The sequence below is a fragment of the Rana temporaria genome, chromosome 2 (genome assembly GCF_905171775.1).
Source record: "Rana temporaria chromosome 2, aRanTem1.1, whole genome shotgun sequence".
NCBI lineage: Eukaryota > Metazoa > Chordata > Amphibia > Anura > Ranidae > Rana > Rana temporaria.
The window spans coordinates 466,050,227-466,076,237 of record NC_053490.1 but is presented as its reverse complement, the minus strand read 5'-3'; the positions used below and the strand labels follow the sequence as shown (position 1 = coordinate 466,076,237).

General features: G+C 42.8%; 1 protein-coding gene across 1 annotated transcript in view; it reads right to left on the bottom strand.

The window, feature by feature from the left end:
- The window catches only part of LOC120927772 (ankyrin repeat and SOCS box protein 9-like), an 87,990-nt gene extending 80,522 nt beyond the window's left edge, over positions 1-7,468 (bottom strand). Inside the window, exon 1 of the mRNA XM_040338674.1 lies at positions 7,029-7,468. Within this exon, the coding sequence (XP_040194608.1) occupies positions 7,029-7,128 (100 nt within the window). The 5' untranslated portion in view covers positions 7,129-7,468. The remainder of the gene's footprint in view (positions 1-7,028) is intronic.
- Between the last annotated feature and the right edge of the window lie 18,543 nt (positions 7,469-26,011).

Sequence of the window (26,011 nt, the reverse complement as noted above, 5' to 3'; positions counted from 1 at the left end):
GCTATAAATTTTGCGCAAACCAACCGATAAACGATTATTGCGATTTTTTTTACCAAAAATAGGTAGAAGAATACGTATCTGCCTAAACTGAGGGGGAAAAAAAATTATATATGTTTTTGGGGGATATTTATTATAGCAAAAAGTAAAAAATATTGCATTTTTTTCAAAATTGTCGCTCTATTTTTGTTTATAGCGCAAAAACTAAAAACCGCAGATGTGATCAAATACCACCAAAAGAAAGCTCTATTTGTGGGGAAAAAAGGACGCCAATTTTGTTTGGGAGCCACGTCGCACGACCGCGCAATTGTCTGTTAAAGCGACGCAGTCCCGAACTGTAAAAACACCTTGGGTCTTTAGCCAGCATATTGGTCCGGGGCTTAAGTGGTTAAAGTGGCCAATTGCAAGTTGTTGTTCTCTTTGACTCTCCTCTGAAGAGTGGCAACATGGGGGCCTCAAAACAACTCTCAAATGACCTGAAAACAAATGTTATTCTACATTTAGGTTTAGGGGAAGGCTACAAAAAGTTATCGCAGAGATATAAGGGGTCAGTGTCCATACAGGAACATAGTGAGGAAATGGAAGACCACAGGCACAGTTCTTGTTAAGGCCAGAAGTGGCAGGCCACATAAAATATTGGAGAGGCAAAGGCGAAGGATGGTGAGAACAGTCAAAAACAGTCCACAGACCACCTCCAAAGACCTACAACATCCACTTGCCGCAGATGGTGTCACTGTGCATCCTTCAACAATTTCACGCACTTTGCACAGGGAGAAGCTCTATGGGAGAGTGATGCGAAAGAAGCCTTTTCTGCACACACGCCACAAACGGAGTCGCTTGAGGTATGCAAACGCACATTTGGACAAGCCAGCTTCATTTTGGAATAAGGTGCTGTGGACTGATGAAACAAAGATTGATTTATTTGATCATAACAAGGGGCCTTATGCATGGCGGCAAAAGAACACAGCATTCCAAGAAAAACACTTGCTACTCACAGCAAAATTTGGTGGAGGCTCCATCATGCTGTGGGGCTGTGTGGCCAGTGTCGGTACTGGGGATCTGGTTAAAGTTGAGGGTCGCGTGGATTCCACTCAATATCACCAGATTCTTGAGAATAATATTAAGAAATCGGTCACAAAGTTGAAGTTATGCCGGGGGCTGGATATTTCAACAAGGCAACGACCCAAAACACGGCTCAAAATCTACTCGGGCATTTATGCAGAGGAACAAGTACAATGTTCTGGAATGGCCATTCCAGTCCCCAGACCTGAATATCATTGAACATCTGTGGGATGATTTGAAGTAGGCTGTCAATGCTCGGCAACCAAACCTAACTGAACTGGAGATGTTTTGTAAGAAAGAATGGTCCAAAATACATTCATCCAGAATCCAGACCAGGGCTCAAGTCCTGCGGGAACGCGTGGGAACGGAGTTCCTGCACTTTTTTCACAGCAGGAACTCAGTTCCCTTTGCAGGACTAGAGCAGCCGAGCCGCCCGAGCCAATCCTTAACTAAGCGGCGATGCCCAACTCGAGTCACTGTCAGGGGCAGGCGAACCTTAGTAATCCGTTATGTTACTGGCCGCTTGCTGTATAAGGATTCATCGGGTTGTGTACGGGTATTCCGTCACTTCCTCGATGCCGCAATGTCTCCTGGGAGCTTTTGTCATTGTTCCCAGGAGACATTGCGGAGGTCTGCCACGAGTTATCACGGGATTTAGAAAGAACTTGCTTCTTTCTAAATCCTGCGATAACTCACGGCAGACCTCCGCAATGTCTCCTGGGAACAATGACAAAATCTCCCAGGAGACATTGCCGCATCGAGGAAGTGACGGAATACCCGCACACTACCCGATGAATCCATATACAGGAAGCGGCCAGTAACAAAGAAATACTAAGGTACATTGAATCGAAAAAAAAACATGCGGTTTAGTAATTATGCATATGAGCGTATCATTTTTTTTTTTTTTGGTGGGGGAGTGGATCTTGGGTGGGAGTTCCCACACTTTTTTCCCCAGGACTTGACCCCTGATCAGACACTAATTACAGGCTATAGGAAGCGTCTAGAGGCTCTAATGTCTGCTCTACTAAATATTGATGTGATTTTTCTGTTGGGGTGCCCAAATTTATGCACCTGTTTGATTTCTTTTTGATGCATATTGCGCATTTTCTGTTAATCCAATAAACCTTATTTTACTACTGAAATATTACTGTGTCCTTCAGTTATTTGATAGATCAAAATGAAATTGCTGATCCAAACACCCAAATATTTATAAATGATAATCATGGAAAGTGTCAGGGGTTCCTAAACTTTTGCATACGACTGTAGTGAATAGTGTTTTTTCAAGTTTATATTTCTGAGAATGGTTGCTTACACGACAGTCTAAGAGAAAAATTTGCAACTGTAGCTTCTACCACAACTTTTCATACATTGCAGTGTAGTTAATGAGAACAAGTAGTTCTAGTTCACTAGAAGATATGTATAACACAGAACTGAGTAGTGCTTATCAGCCGCTCCAGTGTAAGTCTGTTTTCCTTGATTCTGCTGACTGTACCAGCTGTCACATGAGTTTATAGTTTACCTATACATAATGATTAGCAGCGCGTAAAATAAATAGTGCATCTGTTAAAACAGCAAACACTGATTTTTTTCAGGAAAAAAAAAAGTTGTATGTCACTTAAATACAGGGATGGGAACTTTTAACTATTTCACTGCCATTTTTTTACTGGGAAAAAGGAAGTTCCAGTTAAGTCTAGAGCTTATAGTGACCAATCATAATTCTTTATTCATTTCTTCCAGGTAATATGGTCAGATTCTGACCTCTTTGGTGTGTTACCACAATGTTCGATAGTCAGAGGATGCCAGTCTGGCTTAAAGGTCCTTTTACCTGTGGTGGCTGTAAGTAGGATTTTCCCGGTGTCCTGTTTATGGTGGGAAATAAACTGTAACTGTAAAATGACCGACACCAATCAGTTCACAACCCCACTAAAAGTCAAGGACCCTGAGGTAAAATGTCAGCCCACCTGACCACTGGGTGTCCTTTACAGCCCCCCAGAGAGTGTGTGTGAGTGTGCGTGGGGGTGTGTTACCGTTGGTTCACTACAGTGCACTTACCATTGTTTCCTATGAACTAGTTCACATCTGTTCGTTTTGAGCCGATGCATTTTTTGGAAAGGGTCAGGGACTTTTTGTTCCAGCAGCAGATTGCGTATTACATGTAATAGACTTCAATGAACCCGCACAAAAAATGCAAGTGTTGCATTAGGAATGCTACTTTGATGCAACTTTACACTCTCTGGAACTCAAGTCGCATCAAAGTCACATCAAAGTAGTGCAGGGTCTAAAGTCGCATGTTAGGGTTAAGAGCTAGGTTTAAATGTTAAGGTTAACAGCTAGGGTTAGGGTTAAGGGCTAGGGTTTAGGGTTACATGTTAGTGTTAGGATTAAGGGCTAGGGTTAGGGTTAAATGTTAGGGTTAGGCCTTTCACAAAAAGTTATACAAAACAGGGGATAGATTTATGCCATTGTTATTTTCTTTACTCATAATGGCAGCAATCTGCGATTTTTAGCGGGACTGCGACATTTTGGCAGACAGATCGGACACTTTTGACACTTTTTTGGGAGCATTGAAATTTATACAGCGATCAGTGCTATAAAAATGCACTTGTTACTGTATAAATGTCACTGGCAGGGAAGGGGTTAACACTAGGGGGCGATCAAGGGGTTAAGTGTGTTCGCTGGGAGGCATTTCTTACGGTGGGGGGTTGGGCCTGACTGGAGGAGGAGAGAGGTCACTGTTCCTGATCACTAGGAACAACAGATCCCTCTCTCCTCCCCTGTCAGAACGGTGATCTGTCTGTTTACATGGACAGATCCCCATTTTGGCTCTCTTTCACGTGATCTCGAGGCGAACATCGCGGCCAAGCGCATCAGGTTTCCCCGATATACAGCGGGCATTGGCTTTTAAAGGAGCTGACGTACACCAACGGCGATTTGTGGAAACGAGCCAACCTGCCGCTGTATAAGGACGGGTTTCGTCCAAAAAAAAATCATAAGAGCATGACTACGCATGCTAGGAAACAAAAGAATACATTACAAAACAATTCAACGCATTACATCACATACAAGTTGTATTCTGTTGTACAAGAATTCTGTTGTACGAGAATTTTTGTAGGTTTAGGAACCTCATCACTTTCAATATGAGACTGGCATGCCACAAAAACAAATATTTATTCATTCATTAATTTGATTGTGTGTACCAGGCTTTAGGGAAGGATTAGGACTGTCAGGGTTTTATGGTTGTCTGTGACTTTCAAAGTAGAGATTTCCCCTTTATTTAATATATCTATGACACTCATGCCCCGTACACACGATCGGAATTTCCGATGGCCTAAAATCCGATGGACTTTTCCATCAGAAAAAAATAAAACATGTTCTATTTCTAAACTCAGACGAAAAAAGTCCAATGGGGCCCACACACACAGGGTCGGAATATCCGATGAAAAAATTCGGTCTGACTTTTTTCATCGGAAATTCCGATCGTGTGTACAGGGCATAAGATAAGAAATAGGAGGGGTGGGGTCACTTGGAAAGGCAGGAATAAATATTTCACAGAGATCTAACCCTATTCCGATAACTGAAAAAAAAAAACAACATGTTTTTTGTTGCCGTCTCTGTCCCTATTAGAGAGATTTTCTAAAATTTCCTGTCCCTCTGACCCCATCATCAGGATAGAAAGTGACATTCAACAATGACGTTTTTATCCTTTTTCCTAAACTATCCAAACAAAATGAAAGAAATGGGGGCTTTAGCTTGAGTTATTCTTTTATACGGATTAGAACAAAGGATCTGGTGGTACAGATTTAAAAAACAGATACATTAACTAGGAAAAACAAAACAGGTACTATCCTTAAAGTGGATGTAAACCCACTCTCATCCTTTCTAAACTACTGCCATATAGCTAGATTCACGTACCTGTGCCTAACGTTAGGCAGGCGTAGCGTATCTCATATACGCTACGCCGCCGTAAGTTAGAGAGGCAAGTGCTGTATTTACAAAGCACTTGCGTCCTACGTTACGGCGGCGTAGTGTAAATCGGCCGGTGTAAGCGTGCCTAATTCAAATTGTGAAGAGGTGGGCATGTTTTATGCTAATGTATCGTGACCTGACGCGATTGACGTTTTGAACGAACGGCGCATGCGCCGTCCGTGGATGTATCCGAGTGCGCATGCATCGGATAGAATGCCTAAGATACGTCGAACACTGCCTACGACGTGAACGTAACTTACGCACAGCCCTATTCGCGTACGACTTACGCAAACGACGTAAAAAGATACGCTTGTTCCGACGTCCATACTTTGCATGGGCTGCGCCACCTAGAGACCAGCTTTATCTTTACGCCGGCATATATCTTCCGTAAACGGCGTAACTAATTGCGACGGGCGTACGTACGTTCGTGAATCGGCGTATCTTGCTCATTTGCATATTAGACGAGGAAAACAACGGAAGCGCCACGTAGCGGCCAGCGTAAATATGCACCCTAAGATACGACAGCGTAGGAGACTTACGCTGATCGTATCTTAGCCTAATTTAAGCGTACCTGGTTTCCAGAATACGCTTAAATTTACGACGGCGCAGATTCAGAGGTACATATTCATGCTATGAAACCAAACAGATGCAAATTTTTTTTTACACTAGCCATAAAAATAGGATTGTGCAGCTTAGCAATAATTTGGATGACAGAATTGTATTTCTCAAAACTAATGTGTGGCGCACTCAATAAAAGCAAAGGAATGATTGTTGTCAAATTTGACCAAACTAACTTTTTTCTTTGTATGAAGCAGTCCTTGGGATTGATTAACTAAAGGAGTAGTGAGGGTTCACTTTGCAAAGAACACCCAGTAATGTGCGAGGAAATGAAAAAAAAAAGAAATTATTTTGTTGATTGCACATGATTGGATGATTGAAGTCAACATAGCTTTCCCTAAATCACTAAGTTATTAATTTTGCTAAATGAACAGCTTATAGAATATTCTGTTAGTAAATCAACAATCTTGTGTTTAAATCATTTGAAACATTTGAAACAACTAAATTTCTGACTGATCACTCATCTGATCAATCAATTAATCAGTCATGATTGATCGGTAAACATAAAGCCTCGTACACACGATGAGATTATCGGACGAGTGATCGTCCATTTTTTTTGTTGCATGCTGATCACACTTCGAATCTGATGAGTTTACTAAAGTGACGAAAATTCTCCTACGACAGAATAAAAATTCGTAAGTGATGTCATGTGTTGTAATGCATTTGTATTACATTTTCAAATGACAGCTGTACTGATTAAACGAAAATCGTACGATCTGGCATCGTACAAATTTTTTTCCCATGCATGTCCGATAGAATAATATCGGATGAGCTGTCATGATCGGCTCTCGAAAGCTCTGTACTAACGATCCGATTCGCTTCGAAAGCAGCATTTTTCGTACGATTTTCGGATCGTGTGTACGGTCATTAGTGTGGACATACATTTAAAAAGCCTAAAAAATGCAAGAAAAGTTGAGGCTCATTTACGACAATTATTTAGGCACACGTTAATAACAGGATGATAATGAGCTTTTCAGAGTAAAATGTTGGGGAACCCTTGCAACCACATGCCATGCAGAAGGGTACAAGCCTTGTATGCAAATAGTCCAGGAATGATTGCACAATTCTGGAGAAGCGCAATTCAAGTACGCACTGGCAGATCTCTTAAGCCCCGTACACATGGGCAAAATGTCGGGAGACCTTTACCAGTTAAAAAAAAAAACGCCCAACGTTCTGCCTGTGTGTATGTTGGTCTGCCCGAAAAACATCCGGCTTCTGGAAAACCAGCATCCGAACGACTCCCGATCAGCACTTTTTCTTACTCTTTTCTTCTCTTTTTTACAGCAAGCCTTTTCTTGTGGGCGTTTTGTAAGGGTATGTACACATAAATATGAGCATATGTCTAGGTACCCAAGACTTTACCAACAAAAATAAAATATACTTACCACTCATCAAAGGATTTGAAACGTAGGTGACCGGTGATGTAAACTGCCCTCCACTGTCCTGCGGGGCATCGCTACTTCCGTTTGTTCTTCCAGCATCCATTGCAACCTGAGAAGAAGATCTGTGTGACACCTTGAAAGTGTGGGTTCCTCTGAGAACGTGAATGCCTAGCTACATATGTGACGTATGAAGCCAGTGGGGAAACCTGCAGTCTTGCTGGATGCTTCAGGTCGCCAAATCCTACCTGTGTAACCCGATAACATGCGTTCAGGAATATGAAGAGCATCAGTCAGTCCCAAACGTAACAGAGAAATTCAGCCTTTCCCCAACATAAAAGCTGCATTGATGTCACATCCTTTCAAAAGCTACGATCGGTCAGCTGTAGGATATAACTGGCATGCACTTTGTTTCATTCAAATACAGAAATATGTCTGCCAAAAAAAAAAAAAAAAGTGTGTGAGAGAGAGAGGGAGGGAGGACGGAACACAGTAATCCAGTTAGGCAACTTCTATTAGAAAAAAAAAGCAGCCTGAGGTATTTAGACAGATGAGAAAAAACTGCTCAACAATAAAAGAGCGCAATTATCTCCTTTAAGGTAACACCCATACATATAGAATTACGTACAGAATGATTGAAGGTTAAAATATGGATTTGTGACTTGTTGTTTTGTATACATATACTGTAAGCCTAAAGCCACAATCGGTCTTCCATCGGACAAATCCGTGGAAATTCCGACAACAATTGTCCGAAGGAGCATACAGACGGTCGGATTATCCGACAAAACACGTCCATCGGACAATTGTTGTCGGAATATCCGATCGAGTGTACGGGCCACGTACACACGGTCGGTCCATCCGATGGGAACGGTCCGAACGACCATTGTCATCGGTTAACCGATGAAGCTGACTGATGGTCTGATGTGCCTACACACCATTAGTTAAAAAAACGATCGAGTCCAACGCGGTGACGTAAAACACAACGACGTGCAGAGAAAAATGAAGTTCAATGCTTCCAAGCATGCGTCGACTTGATTCTGAGCATGCGTGGGTTTTTAACCAATGCTTTTGCATACTAACCATCAGTTTTGATCTATCGGTTAGGCGTCCATCGGTTCAATTTTAAAGCAAGTTCTAACATTTTTGACCGAAGGATAACTGACCGATGGGGCCCACACACGGTCGGTTTGGACCGGTGAAAAGGTCCTTCAGTCCGTTTTCATCGGTTTGGACCGACCGTGTGTACGGGGCTTAATACACACGATCAGTTTTCCAGACGGGAAAACTGTGAGGAGAGCTTTTGGCCGGGAATCCCGGCTGTGTGTATGCTCCTCGCAGTTTTTCCGATGGGAAAACTGCCTAAAATCCGCCGGACAAAAAAAGAGAACCACCGCCTGGAAATCCGGCGGACTTTTGTTGGGCGTTTTTTGGCAGTTTTCCTATGGGAAAAACTGCGATGGAGCATACACACGGCCAGGATTCCCGGCCAAAGGTCTATCACAGTTTTCCTGTCGGGAAAAACGGCCGTGTGTAGGGGAAAGACTGAACGGCGGTAAAAAGTCTGTCGGGAAACCTGATCGTTTGTACGAGGCTTTAATACTGGTGATTTCAGCAAGATTTTTCTTGTGCAAAACAGAATTTTTTTGTTGCTTCACACTTACAAACACTATTATAATATTTCACCTTCTTGTTCCCTTTTATTTCCTCCATATCAACACACTCCAGTCAGGGCCAGAGTGGTCCACAGATTGTGTAACTTTATAAAAAATAGACAAATGCCAGCCACAAATCAATTGCAAAGCATGGCTCTTCAAAACCTTGATTGTGACTGGGGTCGCAGATAGTACCACCGGAGGGCAATTACAGGAACGATTCCCTGTGTGGCTCTCCCTGCAGCAGCTGAAACCCGGTCTCTCCCCCTCTACCACACCCTGCCTTTCAGCTGCTGCAGGGAGAGCCACACAGAGTATTGTTCCTGTAATTGCCCCCCGTCACACCGATCTCCCTATCCTGCCCACATCTGATTCCCCCTGCTTTGTACCAACATCACCCCCCCCCCCTTCAGCAATATTGAAAACTTCCCTCTTCTGTGGGTACACAGGAGAAGGTTCAGTATGGAGAATGGCAAAAGGAGCCAGTAAGTATGTGAGCTGCCAGCCCCTTCCTTTAGTGAATGAACACAGTGAGTGGGGTCGTGTTCATTCATAACTGAAGCATAATAAACTTTGTCTACTGTTCATTCATCTACAGTGTAGCTAAGGGTTACATGAATGAAATTTGCATGACTCCCCCATCAACACAGACAGTGCTGACAGGGGAATCCCTCCTGCTGAGACATTGTATTTTCCCGGCGAGGAAACCATCCCCGCCAGGAGAAGACAGTGATTATTGCTAGAGGCTATAGCAGCCACTACCGATAATTGCAAGAAAAATCCAGCAGGCTGGTTGTACCCAAGTTTATCGATCTCAACTTGGTACATTCAGCCTGCCCATACATGGTTCAAATCAAACCATCATTGGTTGGCCCAAGGCTGCAGAGAAGGGAATTGAAGAACCTGTCCCTCTCAAATTAGGACCTGCAGCTGTGTTGACCTAAGTGAATGAGCCTCGAGATCTCATTTAGTCAAAACAAAAGGATTCGCCTCGGGACTTTAAATGAAGTGGGTAACGTTTCCGCCAGTAAAGATAACAGTAATTGTATAGTATATAATTTATTCAAGTAAAATATTTACATGCGTAAAGTAAAATTGTTACATACATAGATACCACCATCAATTGCCAATTGAAACGATACATAAACAATAAATATTAGTACACAAGTATAATAGTGTAGTGAGATCTCATTTACACAGAACTATAATTATTGAAGGGGTTGTAAAGGTTTGTGTTTTTTAACCTTAATGCATCCTATACATTAAGGTAAAAAAACACCTTGCACTCTCGGGCCCCCCAGCCCCCCCCCCCATTTTACTTACCTGAGCCACGAAACTCCGTGGGCGCGATCCCGCAATGGTTTCCCCCAGCTTGAGGCGGCTCATCATTGGAGATTGATAGCAGCGCAGCCATTGGCTCCCGCTGCTGTCAATCAAATCAATGATGCGGCGTGCCGGGGGTGGGGCTGAGTAATACAGTCGGCGGCTATGGCCACCGACTGTATCACGGTAGCGCGCCTGCAAGCTAACCCCCTTGGGAGAGCGATACCCAGAACGGGGGTTTAACTGTTGCAGGAAGGAGCCAAGACAGCTGCCTAGGGACCCCAGAACAGGAGGATTGGGGGCACTATGTGCAAAACTAACTGCACAGTGGAGGTAAGTATGGTATATTTGTTATTTAAAATAATAAAAAAAAAACCTTTACAACGCCTTTAACTCTATACAGTTTTATCTATTTAGCAGAACGTTATGTAAGTTATGTTTTGTTTGTGTCCGCTAATGATTAGTCTTTTTAATCTTTTTAGTGAAAATATTGTTTTGATATTTTCGGGGAGAATGGGGTGGGAAGGTCCTGTTAGGTAGGCTGTACAGGGCTCTGTGTTTTCTAACTGTGGTTGAATCTAGGTTACATTGGGCATTAATCAATGAAAGCTGAGGGTGAAGCTACTAGGTGCTATGCCTAAGTTCCGTAGAGTCTGAGAGCGAAGGGTCCCAAATCTCCTACCAACTGAACTGTCACCTCAAATTCTAAAGAACACAGTGGTGGCCTGCCATAAGGGGCGCCACACCACTAATCCATGCGTCCAGCCCCTAATCTACATGCAGGGCACCAAACGCATAGATTTCAATGTTTTTTTTTTTTTGGGTTAGAAGCATGTGATTAGAGCCAGATGCTCTAATTGGGTTAAAAAAAGGATGGGTTTAGGGTGCAGAGAACTGCACCCTGAGCCCACCCAGTTGTGTGATAATAACGAATTAATATTCGTTATTGTCTTCCTGATTCTCCTCCCTGCCAATCCAGAAGCATGTCCTGTCCCGATTGGCAGAGAGGAGAAGTGATCGTGTTGGCCGCCAAGGAGGAGGAGGAGAAGACACAGGTGAAGCCTCTATGATGCCATAGAGGAGAAGACGCATGGTGAAGCTGAGGAGGAGGAAGCGCTGCACGCAACCTAGATGGGATAAGTGCAGGGCTGGTGGGCTGAAAATCGAGTGATGGAAGGGGGGGGGGGGGGGTTGGGACCGACCTACCAACAGGGGGGTGGTGGCAGGCGGTTTGCCGCCAAATTCCCCTCCCCAAAAAATTGGAGCACCAGCCACCACTGAAAGAACACATTCCACTCTTGCTATTATTACCAGCCAGGCTTCCTCCCTCTCATTGAACCCTACTCCATCTTTCTTTTCTTTCAACTCTTTTTTTCCCCTCCATTCCCCTTCTTTTGATCCTACTCCCTATCCTATCCTATCCTATCCTATCCTGTTTCTTCTTCTCTTTCTTCTACATTAAGGCTTCATTTCCATGGACGTTTTTACAGCCACTTTTCTGAGCGTTTTTTGCAGCTTAAAAACAGCTCTCCATGTTAGTCTATGGCCTCATGCCCACCATGACGTTTTTGAGCTGTAGATGGCTGAGCCATTTTTAAGCTGCAAATAAAACCCAGGACCAGTGCGTTCTGAAGCTCCAGAGTTAGAGCTGTAAAAACGCCAGACATTAAAAAAACGCTCAAAAACGAGCAAAAACGCTACCGCAGCGTTTTTGAGCTCCAGCTCAAAAAAATATATATATTTTTTTTTTTTAAACATGGACAGGCGTTTTTAAGCTGTAAAAAAGGCTAAAACAAGTGGCTGTAAAAAAAGTCCATGGAAATTAAGCCTTATTGTGCATTTTCAGCACTACCTTTAGTGAACATCATGTGCTACTCATTATCTCATCTATGTCAACACAGAATTTATATGTAATCTATAAAGTTTGATTTACAACCTCTGTACTCTTGAAAGTCTTTTAATATTTAAATCAGTATTAAACCCAAAAGCAAAAATTCTTATATAGGATAGCTTTATTAGTTTTCTTTTTTAGGCTTTCTTACTTTTTTTATTTTCATCTGGTTATCCAGCCAGTAAGTCTGTTGTTTTTCAAAAGAAAGGGTTTCTTGTATCTACAGGGACAAATCATTTACCCCTTATAAAGTGTTCAATGTAGTTCAGATTCAATTTGTATTAAGAAGGATATCTTTCATCATATGACAACAGCAGCTAGAACAATAATAGCTTGCAATTGGAGAAAAAAAAAAGCCCAAACATAGCAGACTGGATATGTGAAGTGAACGAAAGACAGATAAGAGAAGAAGGATATATAAATAGTAGTAGTATAAAAATTGGATGAATTTCGGCTCTCAAATAGAATGAATGAATAGAATAAATGAATATCTATAAATGGAATATCAGGAAGAATATAAGGGGTTATTGTAAAAGGAATATAAAAATTAGTATATGGAAAGGGAGAGAATAGAGAGGCCATGGGTTTCCTTCTTTTTTTTTTTTTTTGTGTGTGGCGGATGGTGGATGAATGTGAGATAGGATGAATGAGAAGGTAAGATAGTAGAATATATGGAGATATTTATGACAAAGAATTTTTTATAAATATGTTTTATAGGTATTGATTAGATTCTGTACATTGAAAAACGACTATGAATAGATATATATTGTGACAGAATTGTGTATAAATGTAAATGTTTTTGTAATTAAGAAAATAACTAATAAAAATAAATTGAAAACAGATTCAATTTGTTAGCATATGAAAGTGATTGTAAATGCAAATTAATGCAATGCCAGTGCTTTTGGTTCCTTCTCTGGCAAGTGCCCCTATATGAAGCTGCTTACTATGGGAGCACTTGTGCAGGTCACTCCTGAGCCTTGCTGTCTGCGTCTACTACAGTCACAGACATGGTCGTTCAGCCTCTCCCCTTCTTCCTCGTCACAGGTTTTGACTGACAGCGGTGGGAGCCAATGGCTCCCATTGCCTCAGCAATGCCTGTGGGACCAGGCCTACATTGTGTGCTGAAAGGAAGGAAAGTGTTTGGTATAATAACCCAAACAGGAAGAAATTGAGCTGCAAGTTTGAAAATTACTTGCTAGACTTGCCAGGCTTTACAAGTTTGTTGCACAATTGCAGCAAGTCCGCATTGCACTCCAGATCAACTTTCTTTGCAAACATTCTGCAACTTCTGGTTTAATTATATTGTGCAATAGTCATCCCACCACAGGGGTCACTGTGGCTGAATTTTCATGCTGTAGACTTGAAGAGCTCTTGCTGTAGACTCGCCACTGCAACTTTGCTCTTGCTAGAGATTTGCCACGCAAATTTGCTACAAATTGGAAAAGTGACAACTAGAACTTGTGCTTCAAGTGCTCTGCAAGTTTACAATTTGCCAGTTGCAGCAAGTTAACAGACTTACAAATCAACATTCAAATTTGTGGCAAGTTATCCTTGCTATCTGGGAACATATATATTTTTCAAGGGGCCACAAAAGAGATGTAAACAGTAATACAATTACCTGTAATGATATATATATATTAAAAACCATGGACTATCTAAAAAAATCTTTCTATATAAGTAGGCCTAGGGACCTCATTATTCTCAACTGCTCCCCTACCCCCCAAATCGTATGATATATCATTACAGGGTATTTAATTACTGTGTCTATCTCTGACTTACCATTTTTTTCTTGTGACTCGATTGAACACAATTTCATCTTTCTGGATCCATTCTTCCCATGATGTTGCGAGTGTTGGCCATTGTTTTTATGAATAACCAATTTATTTGCAACAGGAATGGAATACACTTGCTGTAATATGATGAGGCAGTGTGCTTATATTATGAGCATTTGTCTTGACTTGTATGGGTCTGATATACTTTTTGTTATAATTTCAGCGCTTAAAGTTTACGCTTGTCTTCCTGATGAAGTGGGCTGCTGACTAGTGAAACACGTTGAAGAATTAACAAGCAACCCATCAACCTACCTCTAACAGGGATGATGGGAAGAGGACTATGTAATGTTTTCATGAGACAACATATGGATTTGTAATAGGTTATTGTACATTTTTAAACAAATAACACAATTGTTTTAAGATTTGTACAAATACAATTTAATGTTTTATTCCATTAATCTTTTGTGGTACCAGTAAAGTCCTGACAATTTGGGTAACTAGAATGTAATTAAACATGACGTTTCCTTTCAATCTGCAGTGCTTTAATGTTATGTAAAATGTAAAGCAATATTGCAGCTTTGAGGTGTTCCGTACACAGAATGTGTACATAATGCCCCCCAGATATGTAATTTTCTGCTTGTGTGATTGGCTTACTAATTTCCCCAGAAGTCTGCACTAAGATACTAATCATATTTTGAGCATTCTCGCATGCTTTGCAACAAAAACATCATTTTTGGTGAGATACTTCCAAACGGGAAAACATTTCTAAATGGGCTCAGACCCTGCAACTTTCCTCATTAGAACACTACAAGTGCAGCAGCTGATCGATAATGAAAAAGTCTTTCCCTCTTACAATCACTTTGCACACAGACACAAACAGCTACTTCATAAGAATAACAAAAGGCAAGAATCTGCAACAAAGTTGTCAAAATCCCGGCATAGATCACTCAGAGAGGATTTTTTCGCCCGGAAAGAAAAATTGGAAGACCAAGGCCAACGCATATGCTTGGAAACAAAAGAATACATTACATAACAATAAAAAACATCACATCACTTTCAAAGCATCCTGTGGTACGAGAATTTTCAAAACTTTAGTACCCTCTTCATTTTCAATATGAGATTAGGATGCAAAAATAAAGCAGACAATAATTTGTTTGATAATCTCATTGTATGTATGAACTACGAAGCTTAATAGCAGGAGGAAGATGGATCTTAGGGTCGCTATAGGCAGACATTTAGCATTACTTGTGATAATTAGAACACCTGTGCTCTCCCTCGGGCTTAGGGGCTCCAGCTTATCACAGGTGCTCATTATCCCACAGAGGATTTTCTAGCAAACTGTAAAATCTATAAGCAAGCAGGGCTCAATTCATCGTCTTATACCGGTAAGGATCAAATTACCACCTAAGCGCTTTTCTCTTTCTTTTTTCCTAAGACAGATATAAAGCAAATATCCCAATTGCTATCAGTCTTGGGAAAAGTATGTCCATCTATGGGCAGAACAATCACTGAAAACAATTGTGGTAACAAATCTACCCATCATTTTAGACCCACTGTATTTTTTTCCCCAATCAGCTTAATAAGAGATGCAGAACGTAAAATGGATATAGCGTAGTAAAGGTTATAAAATCGCTGTACAAGCATTTAGAACTCTGAATCATTCATTATGGATGTCTTAAACCCTTACCCCAGATGATGTCCTTGGGACGAAACGCGTTGGGAGGACCCCACTGTTGCTACTACTATGCACAAAGTGTTCTTGCTACATTAAATTTTCAACATTCAACACAGAGTTACGCTATGTGGATGTTTTTTTCTTCATAATCTCTGGTACACACCCTTCCATACACATCCGGATTTTTTTATGGACCATCATGTCCTGTGAGACCATCGGGTAACCAGCTATCTTCGTCTGTGATATACTCCATTCCTCTTCCGTTTGGTCACTCTTGCTACAGCCATTGGAGACACATACAGGATTGCCCAGGTTCCATCGTGGTTTTATCACACAAAGCTCTGTTTGACCCATCTGAATGTAGGTTCTCCTGGGTTCAAACTCTCTGGGAAGCCCCTTACCTATCGGTGGTGGTTTCTCTTCACGTTAATTCATTTCAACGCTCCTTCAACTCTAGCACCGATTAATAGTATGCCTTTAAAACAGAGGAGAGTGATGTGTCATTATGGAAAACACAGGCAGTTCTCATTTCTGAAAATGTCAAGCATCAAACACATAAACGTGCCACAAGCTTCTTTTTCTTGTAGTGTCAGCATATGTCTCTTTGCTGACAAGGGGAACAACAGACTATCAAATGAATGCTTCCAAACTAAATTGATAGGCCTTTTTTCACAATGTGGCTCCCACAGGAGAGTCAGGGTGCCCACTAACACACAGCTCCTTTCTCTATCTGCAATGTAGAGAGCGTCTTGACTCTCCTGTAGCCCAAGGGAGGGGGAAAGCACGACACTCCACACCAGGGAGAAAGCCTTGCATTACTGTGTGTAGTTACAGACAGAAGAACAGGAAATGAGGATTTCTCAGAAGAAATAAGGACATTTAAAAGCAAAATGGAAGGATGAGGTAAGTGAAGGAGAACTGCACTAAGGTAAAGGAAGCTATTTAGGGAAAAAAATTGGACCTTTACAACCCTTTTAAGTGTGTACATACCAAATAAGTAACAAAATGTCAAAGCTGATCTCCAGGTTTCATTTAACTTTGAAAAGTTCCTTCAAACCTTTGTGTTTGTTTCAGAAACGGGACAGGAAGGTTTTGTCCCGCTACAAGAACACAGTGTTTACTGTATGTACAGTGACTTGAAAAAGTATTCATACCCAGGCCCGGATTTACTCCCTTCGCCGCCCCAAGGCTGGGTCCTTCAATGCCGCCCCCCGCCTGCGCAGTACAGGGGGGACATTATCCGCCGGGGACTTTTTCAACAACACACAAAGAAGGAGGGGGGGGGTTTGCTGCCGAATATGACATTGAGAGGCGGGGGTGCTGCTGCCGAAAATTGCATTGAGAAGCGGGGGGGTTACATTGAGCATTGGGGGGGTCTAACAAAATGACATTGAGAACCGGGAGGGGGGGGGGGTGTTGCTGCTGCCGAAAATTACATTGAGAGCCATCTCACCTCCTCTTCCCTCTGTTTTCTCTCCTCTCACTATCCGTAACATGACAGGGGGGAACTCCGGAAATGAAAGTGAAAGTGTCCTCTCCTCTCAGCCGCCCCGAGGCCTGGCCTTGTTGGCCTTGTCTGGAATCCGGCCCTGTTCATACCCCTTGAAATTTTCCACATTTTGTCATGTTACAACCAAAAACATAAATGTATTTTATTGGGATTTTATGTGATAGATCAACACAAAGTGGCACATAATTGTGAAGTGTAAGGAAAATGATAAATGGTTTTCAATCAAAAAAATATCTGATACCCCTAACTAAAATCTAGTGGAATCAATTGCCTTCAGAAGTCACCTAATTAGTAAATAGAGTCCAGCTATGTGTAATTTAATGTCAGTAAAATATATAAAATAAATAAATCTGTTCTGTAATCCAATAAAATACATTTACGTTTTTGGTTGTAACATGACAAAATGTGGAAAATTTCAAGGGGTATAAATACTTTTTCAAGGCACCGTAGCTGAGACTACATACTGTTTACACAGCACTCCCAGCCGCTGCAACTGTAATGCCGCGTACACAGCATCACTTTATGTGATGAAAAAAAACGACGTTTTTAAAAACGTCACTTTAAATGACCGTGTGTGGGGGAAAACGTAGTTTTATGTCTTCTGAAAAACGACAAAAAAAATTTGAAGCATGCTTCAATTTTATGTGTCGTTTTTCAAAACGTCGTTTTTTTACTTCACAGAAATTGACCGTGTGTAGCAAAAAACGTTGTTTAAAATGACGTTTTTACACCCGCGCATGCCCAGAAGCTAGTTATGAAGCGAGCTTCAATGGAAAAACGTGGTGAACGTAACCTCGCTTTGCTAGAACATTGTGAGAAAAACGATGGTGTGTAGGCAACTTCGTCTTTGAAAATTGAAGTTTCAAAAACGTCGTTTTTTACTTCACAGAAAATGTAGTTTTTTTTCATCACATAAAGTGATAGTGTGTATGCGGCATAAGACCCGGTTCACACTGGGGTGACACGACAGGCGGCTCAGCCGCCTGACGAGTCACGTTTTATTGAATGCAATGGAACCGTTCTAATAGGAGCGACGCAAGTCGCTCCGACTTAGAAAAAGGTTCCTGTACGACTTCGGGGGCGGCTCGGGGCGACCTGCATTGACTTCTATACAGAAGTCGTTTTGCAAATCGCCTCTGAAGTCGTCCTCAGGACGCCTTGCGGAGTCGCCCCCGAAGTCGTGCCGCTGCAGTGTGAACCGACTCTTAGTTAAGTAATACTTTGTTTGGACCATCTTTGTCCAAACAATGTATTTTTTAACAGGTATAAACTTTATTAGATTTCTTTGCAGCATGGACAGAGATGATGCAGCTTAACATGTGCTAATAACAAGTTTGTTGCTGTCCCGGACAGGAGGGTGAGAGTTACTGCCTCCACAGTCCCTTGGTTTCTTTTGGTGGGTTTTTCTAGGTCCAACCCACTGGTCCTGTGTAATATAGAAAGAGATAGGATCGACAGAGCCTGGGACCAGGGAATTGGGAAGATCCAAGGAGGAGCCACAGACCTAGGCCTGACAGAAAGCTGAGAATGTGTCCATAAGGGAGAGAGATGGAGAATAACTCCTGAGAGGAGCAGAAGAATGTTGCCCACTACTTATCTGAATTTAAAATCAACAGAACTTGGGGTTCACCTTGAAGACACCAGTACTGGAGTATGCCAAGGACATTGCATGTACATGTGCTCTATCTTTGCAGGCATGCCGGGGCAGCTCAAGCCTGTAGTTAGGATTAGGGAACTTAGTAAACAATTATGTTTTTGAATGTTGCCTTTTCACTTTTCTAAGTAAAGTTTTGAAATCCTTTGCCTACCTTACTGTTACTGAAAGGGGAGCAATGCAAGTAGCCAGCACACATAGTCTACAGAGTGGGTATGGCCAGGAGAGGAACAGACAGGAACTTTAAAGTGGAGTTCCACCCAAAAATGGAACTTCCGCTTAATCCACTTCTCACCCCCTTACATGCCACATTTGGCATGTAATTTTTTTTTGGGGGGGGGGGGGGGAATGGGGGCTTCAGTAGGAGTGGGACTTCCTGTCCCACTTCCTCCTTCTGCCCAGGGACCGCTTAGGCGATACGTCATATCACCTACGTCAGCCCCTCCCTGTAAGCGAACGCCTGGGACACGTGACAGGTCCCAGGCGATCGCCTGACCACTCAAAGAGCGCAGCGCCGCTGGCGCATGCGCAGTGAGTGCCCTTGTGAAGCTGAAAGCTGTCACGGCCGGGTGCACATAGTTACAATGAAGGCGCCGGTGGAGAAGGGGGTGGGAGGAGAGAAGCTCCGGGCGGCGCATCGCTGGACCGTGGAAGAGGTAAGTGTATGTTTATTAAAACCCAGCAGCTACACTTTTTGTAGCTGCTGATTTTTAATAAACATAAAAAACAGCTGAAACTCCCCTTTAAGAGGGGACCAAAGAAGGCACATTGTAAATACAGCTCATTTAATTGGGGCATTACTCACACCCCACGAGTCAATTCGTGTGACCAAATTTTAACAAATTTCTTACGTCAGTTACATATTTCATGGAGGGAAACCTGGAGATCAGCTTTAGGGGCCTTAGGGCTAAATTTAAAGTGTAAGTGTTGTAACTTTTTATAAAGACACAATTTCCAGATCCCATGAATAGTACATACCATTGCTGCTCCTACTTTCCTTTACATTTGCAGCCATGGATGTTCTCTCCACAGAAACTGCTGGTCCCTAATCCCTGTCCAAGGGTTGTGATCTACAAGTAGGCACCTCTAGTGGCTTCTCTGGCTTATTTGAACTACATTGTGTGCGCAGAGTGCTCTCTCATTTTCCTTATCCAACTGCAGTGGCCAAGCTGTGTGCACAGTATGAACAGACTGAGCTCAGCTGCGACAACTAAAGAGGAAGAGAGCGAACTGCACATTTGCACAGTTTGAACTGCCTGTAATGGCTGCTTGAGAGCACATGCTTGTAACGTCCAGCTCCTCTTGCAAATGGTTTTCATAGGTGTAGCGCAGATCCGGCACCAATCTGGCTGTTTAATCCCAGGTACCATTCCTTTATAAGCACATAGCAGCCAGGCACACAGTATTTCCTACACACTCAAGTCAGAAAACAGGCTGTGCATCTTTTTTTAATTTTTTTTATATGAATTTGGATAGGGTGAGGGTGAGCATAGGTAGTGGTGTATTTAGGTTTCGTGCTGCCCTAGGCCTGACTAAACTCATGCGCCCCTAATTTAAATATGACCCATCCCCTTCCTGTCGAGGCCACACCCCTTCCTGTTTACGACCCATCCTATCAGAAAATAATTTTTTAAATAGCATATATATATATATTTATTTATTTTGTTATTTTTTTGTTGAATAAACAGGCTGTGCATCTTTTTTTTTTTTTTTTTGGTATGAATTTGGATAGGGTGAGGGGGAGCATAGGTAGTGGTGTATTTAGGTTTCGTACTGCCCTAGGCCTGACTAAACTTGATGGCACAATCTAAATTGTAAGGTATAAATTACTGACCCCTTGGTATGATGTCCTTTCTGGTACCAGGAGAATGAATTTAGCCCTTGCAGTAACGAGACTGACACGGTATTAGGTTAAATCATTCTGTTGTAATATGGCGCGAACAGTTCCTTTTATAAACTTACAAAACATATAGAGATTCAAAAGGAAGTACATAAGTACATGTCTTAACATCATTGGTTAATACACTGTTACTGGGCGGACCCCCCCTTTCGGGTGATGCTGCTAAAATATCATTGGTTAAAAGTTACCGTTATTTATTGCTTAAGTTAAAACTCGTGATTAAGGCTGGTATATATGTCAACCGCCACAAACTGGTTATAGAAACCACAAGACTTAGGTCACAAGACATTCAAACTGACTACTACTATATATGGTCATCACAAGAATTACTCATGTCATTCTGATATACAGACAGCATTTATGCAATCTATGGACAACTTATGTTAACCCTTAACATCCCCACAAAACTCATGCGCCCCTAATTTAAATATGACCCATCCCCTTCCTGTCGAGGCCACACCCCTTCCTGTTTACGACCCACCCTATCAGAAAATACATTTTTTAATAGCATATATATATATATATATATTTATTTATTTTTGTTATTTTTTTCTTGATTGCAGTTTAATTAAACTAAAAAACAATCAAGAATATATATATATATATATATATATATATATATATATATATATATATATATATATATATATATATACTATAAACATATGCATATTATAAAACATTTAATGATTTAATAACTACAAGAATTAACATGGCTAAATTCAGGTTTGAAATAATACTGAGTTTTGACATGGATAATATATTATGCAATGTACATTGTACAGTATGTTGTAGAGAAGAAATATTTATACTACTGATCTTAGATAAAAATTATATATTATCTGGGACTTTGTTTTAGTTAAACTAGGACCTGCTCGCTTATATGTGCTATCACAATATGTCACTGGATTAGTAAGATTACTCCTAGCTTGTAAGATATTTGGACTTGTGTTTGTTGCCACTGATTGTAATCGTAGGATTATTTCACTTATTTGTATAATGACTAGGAATTCCCTAGTAATTATACATATAAGTAAAATAATCAGCCCCCCGGCCCAGTCCACCCCATAAGACTGGCGCTACACTAAAGTGTAGCGTAAGCCGGCGGGGACTCTTTTTGTGTGGGAGATGGGAGGAGGCTGTTTTTTTTTGTGTGGGGGGTGGCTTTTTTGCTGCCCCCCCCCTCCAAAGTGCCGCCCTAGGCCTGGGCCTTGTTGGCCTAGGCCAAGATACAGCGTTGAGCATAGGGATACTCCAATAAACTTCAGACTGGTAATAGTGGACACTAAAGTTGAACAGTTCCAGAATAAAAGCAGAATCCACTGCGATCAACTTCTGCATAAAGGCAAATGTCCTCCACTGACTCACTCCTTCTGAAGTTGCACATATTACTGGCTGCATTCACTGTAGTGCACATGTCACTGGCTGCATTTTCTGTAGCTGGCTGCATTTACTGTAGTGCATGTCACTGACTTCATCTGCTATATGCATATGTCATTAACTGTATTCATTGTGCACAAACGTCGGCCATTTCTCTTAGCCGTGACTGCGTGTCTCAGGCAGGAATCCAGCACAGAGCCCCCGATGTAGCGCAAACCCGGGACTGATCTGGCTGTTTAATCCCGGGTTCCATTCCCTTATAGGCACATAGCAGCCAGGCCCACAGTATTTCCCACACGCTGGAGTCAGAGAACAGGCTGTGCCTGTTTTGTTTTTGTTTTGTTTTTCCTTTTTGGGTATGAACTTGGAAAGGGTGAGGGTGAGCCTGGGGGATACTCCAATAAACTTCAAACTGGTAATAGAGGACACTAAAGCTGAACTAGTACTTCAGGATGACATCCAATCTCCCCATAGAGAACAGCAGGGCTCTGACAGGTCCGTCCCTGCACAGTGAGCAGAGATGGACCTGTCATTTGCCTGCTCAGCGAGGATCAACGGAGTGTTCCCCGGCTGAGCAAGTGAAGTCTGTCCAACAGATCCAACCCGTGTGAAAGGGACTTAAAACAGTTCTTTCTTTATAAACACAACACAATACTACTTCTAGGAAGCAAAATATAATTTATTGTATAACAAACATCTATTGTCTGCGGAGAACTGAACATTTCTTAGATCACTTTGGTGGTTATTTACTAAAGGCAAATCCACTTTGCACTACAAGTGCAAAGTGCATTCGTAAATTGCACTGAAAGTGCACTTGGAAGTGCAGTCACTGGGGTGGATTCAGGTACGACTTGCGCCCTCTTACGGAGGCGCAGCGCACAGTTTTAACGCTGCGCCTCCGTAAATTACCTGCGCTACGCTTCATTCATGAAGCAGTAGCTTCGTAATTTGCGTGGGCGCTCCCTAAAACTGCCCGGCATAAGGGCGCGTAATTTAAATGATCCTGTAGGGGGCGTGGATCATTGAAATTAGGCGCGTTCCCGCGCCGAACGTAGTGCGCATGCTCCGTCGGGAAACTTTCCCGACGTGCATTGCGGCAAATGACGTCGCAAGGACGTCATTTGCTTCAACGTGAACGTAAATGGCGTCCAGCGCCATTCACGATTCACTTACGCAAACGACGTAATTTTCAAACATCGCGACGCGGGAATGACTGGTATACTTAGCATTGGCTGCCCCAGCTAATAGCAGGAGCAGCCTTACGCGGAACCCGACGAACGTAAACGACGTAAAATGCGTACGCAGGGCACGCGTAGGGTTGTGAATCGGCGTGAGTATGCAATTTGCATACTCTACGCTGACCACTACGGGAACGCCACCTAGCGGCCATCGTAAGAATGCAGCCTACGATACGACGGCATAAGAGCCATATCTTAGGCTGCAGTCGGCGTAACGAGCTTTCTGAATACAGAAAAGTCGTTATGCCGGCGCAACTAAGCAATTGCGCTGCGTAACTATGGTTACGCAGACGCAATTGCTTACTGAATCCACCCCACTGTAAATCCGAGGGGGACATGCAAGGAGGATAAAAAACAGCATTTTAGCTTGCACATGATTGGATGATAAAATCAGCAGAGCTTCTCCTCATTTCAGATCTACCCCTCAGATTTACAATGAATGCACTTCCAAGTGCAATTTTAAGTGCACTTTGCACTTGTAGTTTGCACTTGTAGTGCAAAGTGGATTTGCCTTTCATAAATAACCCCCATGGTGTACATTCTGTAGCAAAGTCACAAACATAAACGCCAGTAATGCTATTCTAATCATTTCTGGAACAGAAGTTACTTCAGGTCACAAAGATGGCTGGCAGACAGGATTTTCCTATATCCAGTCATGTCACCAAAATAAGCAATCATTTTCATTGCACCACCTGCAAATACTCAAATTAATCCTTTAAGTCTAACCAGAGGTGACTGGAGCTGTGCAATCGTACGGTACATTCATGCTCAGTATATTTGCTGCCATCCTGTGAAGAACTTTAGTATTACAACTTCACGCTTAACAAATCACGCTAGAAACTTGGATCATGAATATGTGTTAGGAGCCACTGCTCAGTCCAGCTAGTTTTTAAAGCTGTAAGCGCTAAGACCATCATACTAACAGAACTTAAAACAATAACCCTTATGGGCTGTACAGACGACCGAACATGTCTGCTGAAACTGGTCCGCGGACCAGTTTCAGCAGACATGTTCGGTCGTGTGTAGGCCCGAGCGTGCAGGATTCCAGCAAACATTTGCCCGCCGGGCCTTTTCCCAGCGGGCAAATATTTCTGGACTTGTTTTAAAACATTCCGCTGGAATCCTGCCCGCTCGGACATGTTCGGTCGTCTGTACAGACCTACCGTACATGTCCGAGCACCCGCCATCCCTCGCATGCGTCGAATGACTTAGACGCATGCGTGGAAGCATTTAACTGGGAAGGCCGCCCACGTCGCCGCGTCATCGTCGCGGCGACGCCACGGACACGCCCCCGCGTATTGTTTACACGCGGATTTCTGTACGATGGTTAGTACAGCCATCGTACAGAAATCCCCGGGCAGACATGTACGGTGAAAACGGTCCGGCGGACCGGTTTCATCGTACATGTTTCCCCGTGTGTACGCGGCCTTAGAAGTCTACCTAAAATTGATTCATATTTTGTTCATGCAACCAAAGCAAACATTGTAGATTCAGAAACGTACGTCCCGCCGGCGCATTTTTTTACGTCGTTTACGTTAGGCTTTTTCCGGCTTAAAGTTACCCCTGCTATATGAGGCGTAGCTAATGTTAAGTATGGACGTCGTTCCCGCGCCGAGTTTTGAAAATTTTACGTCGTTTGCGTAAGTCGTTCGCGAATAGGGCTTTGCGTAAGTTACGTTCACGTCAAAACCAATGAGGCGGAGCTGCGGTGGCTCAACGCGATTGGCACTGCTCTGACAAGCCATTCACCTCTGCAGCTAGGGGTTCGGATCCCGGTCTCAGCTACATGTGAATTGAGTTTGGTGGTCTCAGCCCGGCTCCCGATGGGTGTGCTATGCGAGGTAAGCCTGCGCTTAGTACGCCCACCCCCCTCCCACAAAAACCACCACACTTACACGCACTCGAAATTGGGTTAACATGCACGCACTTTGACCACGCGGTCTCTAAAAAGAGAGGCGAAGGACTAACAGGGCTGGTTGAGCGGGCTAGATCCTCTCACTCCCTTATAGGGAGTCCCTCTGCCCCGTTGGGCTTCAAAGCGGAGCAGGTAGGGCGGGCTGTGTGGGAGGACCCCCTCACACACCCACCATTGCCACCCAGGGCATGGAGAAAGGTGGCAGATTGCCTCTGGGGGAGGCCTGCCTACTCCCAACTCCTGCAGTCCGGCTCCTCTCTCAAGTACAAGTAAAAAAAAAACAAAAAAACAATGAGGCTTTGCGGCAAAATTTCGAGCATGCACACTGGGATTCTTTCACAAACGGCGCATGCGCTGTTCACAAAAACGTAAAATACGCGGGGTCAAGTGAAATTTAAATAAAACATGCCCACAACATCCCCATTTGAATTAGGCAGGCTTACGCCGGCCCACATACGTTACGCCACCGTAACTTAGGGCGCAAGTTCTATCTGAATACGGAACTTGCACCCAAATTTACGGCGGCAAAACGTATCTGATATACGTTACGCCGGCACAAAGATAGAGCATTCTATCTGAATCCAGCCCATAGTCTTCACCATGCAACTATTTTTTTTATGCTGGCTATAAAATCTAACCACTGAATGGGGAGAAGACAGCAGTGGAGGTCAAGCCTTAAGCCTCGTACACACGCGCGGTTTTCTCGGCAAGAAACAGCAAGAAAACTGCTGGCAGAGCTTTCTTGCTGAGTAAACCAAGCGTGAGTATGAGGCTTTCGGGTTTCTTGTCAAGAAAACTGCCCAGAATCTCGACGAGAAAAAATAGAGAACCTGCTCTCTATTTTCTCGTCGTGTGTATACTTACCTCTCCATGGAAACCCGCGCATGCTCGAAATGACTTTGACGCATGCGATGTAGCTTCCAAGGTAAAGGTAGGGTGAAGCAAGATGGCAGCAACGGTATCGAATGTGACGAGCGCATGCTCGTCATAGTCGATGATGTCACTGCATTCTTGGCATTCAACAGCAGTTCTTTTGAATGGTGTGTGTGTGTGTACACTCGGCATATCAGGAATCTTGT